A 5,000-nucleotide genomic window follows, 5' to 3' on the forward strand; every position below is an offset into this window, starting at 1 on the left:
CTAAAAGAAAAGAAAAGTCATTTTTGGGTTCAGCTCGACTTTAACACTTATTAACCACACTCACTCAGTGCTTTTCCATCCTCAAACTTTGGCTCCAGCATACTTTCTCTGCCCCAATTGGTGGGAAAAAAATACATATACTGTATACTCGTAATTTGAGAAGTAGCTAGTGATATTTATTGTCTTTTTCTTGGCAGTTATCCACCCATTTGTGTGTGTGTGTGTGTGTGTGTGTGTGTGTGTGTGCGTGCGTGCGTGCCTGCCTGCCTGCCTGCCTGCCTGCCTGCCTGCCTGCGTGCGTGCGTGCGTGCGTGCGTGCGTGCGTGCGTGCGTGCGTGCGTGCGTGCGTGCGTGCGTGCGCCGCACGCGTGCCGTGCTTGATAGAGTGTATAGTGCGTTCTCCTATCTGGTCTATCTGTTTCCTGTCTGTGTTTCCTCAGAGTGTTGTGATTGAATGTCTGTTGAGGAGCTGCGGTCGAACTACAGACGAAATACTGTCATTGTCGCCGCCTCCTTCTCTCTCTGCCAGTGCTCGCATTACACAGACAGACAGGCTAAAAGCTGCCAAACTTGACTTTACTCTGCCCTGCTTAAGCACTCACATTTGTGTGTGTCTATTTTTGTCTGTGTCTGTGCATGTCTGTGTGCATGTGTCTATATATTGTCTGTGCACGCTAGCTTTTGTGTATGTTAGCTCAGTTACACTTGTCACTTATCTGGCCAGGTTGTGTCTGAAATGATGCTACAAGAGAAAGTTCACACAACAAATGTGCACTGAGTCTTGTTGGGTTTTGGCTTTGCGTTGCTGTCAGAACGCTACATATCCTAGACACCATCCAGCGGCGTATATATGGACATATAAGAGATGCAGAGAAACTATGATACATCCACAGGAGATGCATAGCAGACATTTCCAGGTCAACAGATAGATAGATAGATAGATAGATAGATAGATAGATAGATAGATAGATAGATAGATAGATAGATAGATAGATAGATAGATAGATAGATAGATTTTTATTTCTGTGTCATGCACCATATTCATGGTGCCCAGCACGCACAGCATTCATATCATTACACCATGGATAGTTATGTGCTTTATTCCAGTTAAACACTTGTTTTGCTACTCTACTCTCTGGCATATTAGATAGACGGTTCCACAATCTCACAATCTCAACATTTCACCTTTTTGTTTGATCAAACAAGGATCGGTTTCAACAATTGAAACCGAGCAGTACGGTCTCTCCGCATCAGATCATTCAAGAACAGATCTCAAAAATCACATTGAAATGTAGCTATGGCATACCTTTTGTACAGTATATGTGCTCAAGTATTTCCTAGAGTTTTTTCACCCTTTGCAAGGGCTTCTGAAAACACACCTCTCCACTCACACCGAGAGAGAATCCCCAGACTGCATGGCAAACATGGGTGGGGAAAATTAACTGGGAAAATAAGTAACACTCTCCCCCCCTCTCAGCAACTGCTGCTGAGGTGCCCTTGAGCAAGGCATTTAACCCACAACTGCTCCAGTGGAGCTGCTGATTGGCCAGCAGTAGAAGACTGAGGTAGTAATGGGCAGCTCCCAGGTATGAATGCGTGGTACTCTGTGAATATGAAGAAGGGCCTTGCTGGAAAATCAACTTTCCCTGGATAAATAAAGTATAAAATAAATACAGTAAATAAAAAACCTGTGTGAGACAAGTGGGAATTCAGAATCACCCTCCTCTCTCTAATGTTCCTCTGACCTGTTCCCCCAGGTAGGCTGGTGGGAGAACGGGGTGCTGAGGCTGCGTTACCCAGCCTGGTCCCGTTACGGCCCCTTCCTCCAGCCGCCTGACGATGCTCAGCACCTGCGTGTGGTCACTCTGGAGGAGCGGCCCTTTGTCATCGTGGAGCTGGCTGACCCCGCCTCCGGCACCTGCATCCGGGACTCGGTGCCCTGCAGACGACCCCTCAATGCCAGGTTTGAGTCCCTAGGGGAAGTGAATTTGGATTAGTTTGAGGTTATTATGGTGTCACGGCCGATTCAAAACCCTGGGCACATTATCGTTACGAAGGCTTTATCTTGTTGTCTAGCTTCCAGCAGTCTGATACGCCGTGAGCATTTAATGAGAGAAGGAGAGACTTTACCAGACGAGGTGGTTTAAGGTGTGGAGCTTACCTGCTTCTGATGGCGCTACTACCGCTCAACTGTCACCAGCTGGCTCTCGGTGGCTCCTCCAGCACTTCGACAGCGTCCCAGTAGACAGTTCATTTGGACATACAGTACAGTATACCAAGGATCAGGATGTTGGTAAACAAACGGCTTCAACAGACTTCCGGGTGCAACTGGCGTTTGTTTTAAAAAGCAGTTCATGGTGAAATCATGCCCGCTTTGAACTGTAACTACTCCTTCATACGTTCATCCATTTAAATTTGAAATGAGTCACAACTTTTAGGATTCTGTCATCCCTAATTCAGCTTTAATTTATCTTTTGTACTGTTTGAGAAATTGCAGTTTAGGTTTTATGCTCTTTTCATCCTTTATAATGGGACCCTATGGAACCAGCCTTGAGTGTCTCACTCTAGCAGGCTGTACTTTTGACTAAATTCACACATTTTAAAACTGTGCAACAACTTTAATACACAACTTTAATACATATATTATACATGGGACCCTTTAGCGACTTGCTCTCACTCAGAATGTAAAAATATAAGCGATGTGATGTATAGTTTGATATATAGTTTTTGAGATATTAACGTTTGTTTGGCACAGCTTTTCAGTTTTATTTCATACTACTGGAGTTAACTGCTGCAGTGGCACCCGGAAGTGCTTTTTGTTGTCCTGATGTCACGCTGAGCCATCCTAGAGCATGCAGACAAAACTGAACACAAACTCCATTGTTTCTCTTGTTGTTTATAGAGTCTCTCTCCGGGACGGAAAGACTCGGAAGTGAAACGAAACGTTTACGGCAGCATAACCACAAAATTACAAAATTACTTCCAACCAACAGAATATAACGAGAGATGTTCGCGAGAGTAGAAAGCCCCTGGAAGGGAAACCCTGGGGGTTTCCTTCATATAGGAACCGCACACCAAAACATGCAATATCCTGGTCGCTGAAGTGGTGCGTCCTCTGGTCTTCGGGGCACCTGTTCAGAGGGAGGGGAACTCATTGGAATAGCGTGATCCTCCCACGTGCTATGTCCTACCGGTGAAGCTTCCCCTGTCAGGTGAAAAGAAGCGGCTGGCTAACTGCCCATGTCTCGGAGGAAGCATAGAGCCAGTTTCGGCTCTCCCCAGATCGACAGAGGGTGGAGCAGCAACCAGGATAAATAAATTAAAATGAGCACTAATGGGGGATAAAAATGGGATAAAAAAATCGGGGGGTCTTGTTTGGGGTCTGTTGCTACAGTAGGCAGAGCCAAACCAGTTTTCACGTCCCGGAGAGACACTCTATAAACAACAAGCGAGCACTCGCCCATTCACTCGGCTTTGGTCTCATCTGCTGTTATAAGATGTGAGGCATCACTATTACATTTAGACTGTTTCATCTGTTATAGGTAAGATGTGAGGCATCACTATTACATTTAGACTGTTTCATCTGTTATAGGTAAGATGTGAGGCATCACTATTACATTTAGACTGTTTCATATGTTATAGGTCAGATGTGAGGCATCACTATTACATTTAGACTGTTTCATCTGTTATAGGTAAGATGTGAGGCATCACTATTACATTTAGACTGTTTCATCTGTTATAGGTAAGATGTGAGGCATCACTATTACATTTAGACTGTTTCATCTGTTATAGGTAAGATGTGAGGCATCACTATTACATTTAGACTGTTTCATCTGTTATAGGTAAGATGTGAGGCATCACTATTACATTTAGACTGTTTCATCTGTTATAGGTAAGATGTGAGGCATTACTATTACATTTAGACTGTTTAATCTGTTATAGGTAAGATGTGAGGCATCACTATTACATTTAGACTGTTTCATCTGTTATAGGTAAGATGTGAGGCATCACTATTACATTTAGACTGTTTCATCTGTTATAGGTAAGATGTGAGGCATCACTATTACATTTAGACTGTTTCATCTGTTATAGGTAAGATGTGAGGCATCACTATTACATTTAGACTGTTTCATCTGTTACAGGTAAGATGTGAGGCATCACTATTACATTTAGACTGTTTCATCTGTTATAGGTAAGATGTGAGGCATCACTATTACATTTAGACTGTTTCATCTGTTATAGGTAAGATGTGAGGCATCACTATTACATTTAGACTGTTTCATCTGTTATAGGTAAGATGTGAGGCATCACTATTACATTTAGACTGTTTCATCTGTTATAGGTAAGATGTGAGGCATCACTATTACATTTAGACTGTTTAATCTGTTATTCACCTTATGTTCAGACCTTACAGTGGGCCAAATTCTTCCGGGTCCGTCTAACACTTCCGGCGGTCACGGCGCCAAATATGAAAGAACGTCATGAAGAAGAGAGTCGTTTTTGGAGCAGACAGCGCAGGGTGTAAAACAAAGAACGTAGCCTACTACTTTGAGCTCGGTACACAGCAAGCAAGCGGAGTATCCACTGTTAGCCAGGTCAGATAACGTTATCGTCGACAATGACGAGCACTTTCTTGTAAAACATACCTGGACTCCAACAAAGAAAGTTTTGGATGGTTTTCTCTCCTCCGAGGCAGCGCGAGCCATTAACATTAATAAAGACCCGCAGACGTTAACGTAATTCCCTGGAATGCGAGACTTAACGAGCCAGTTACATGGCGTTGCATTCTTAGACATTGCCGTTTGCTTTTATTTGGTATGTTACATACAATTGGCTAAATTATTAGTTAATTCAGAGTTAGATGATATTGGAGCAGCGCAGCCATTTTTTATTTTATTTTATTATTATTTTTAGCCGGAAGTCGTAGGACGGCCACAGAACCGGGTCAAATGGGCGTGGCTACATAAGGTGAATAGGTAAGATGTGAGGCATCACTATTA

General features: G+C 43.4%; 1 protein-coding gene across 1 annotated transcript in view; it reads left to right on the forward strand.

Moving 5' to 3' along the window:
* grin2db (glutamate receptor, ionotropic, N-methyl D-aspartate 2D, b) overlaps nucleotides 1-5,000 on the forward strand; it is a gene marked incomplete at both ends in the record, with an annotated part of 73,535 nt that overhangs the window by 21,201 nt on the left and 47,334 nt on the right. Inside the window, 1 exon segment of the mRNA XM_083634931.1 lies at nucleotides 1,758-1,963. Within this exon segment, the coding sequence (XP_083491057.1) occupies nucleotides 1,758-1,963 (206 nt within the window).

The sequence above is a fragment of the Poromitra crassiceps genome (assembly GCF_964638095.1).
Source record: "Poromitra crassiceps genome assembly, chromosome: 1".
Classification (NCBI taxonomy): domain Eukaryota; kingdom Metazoa; phylum Chordata; class Actinopteri; order Beryciformes; family Melamphaidae; genus Poromitra; species Poromitra crassiceps.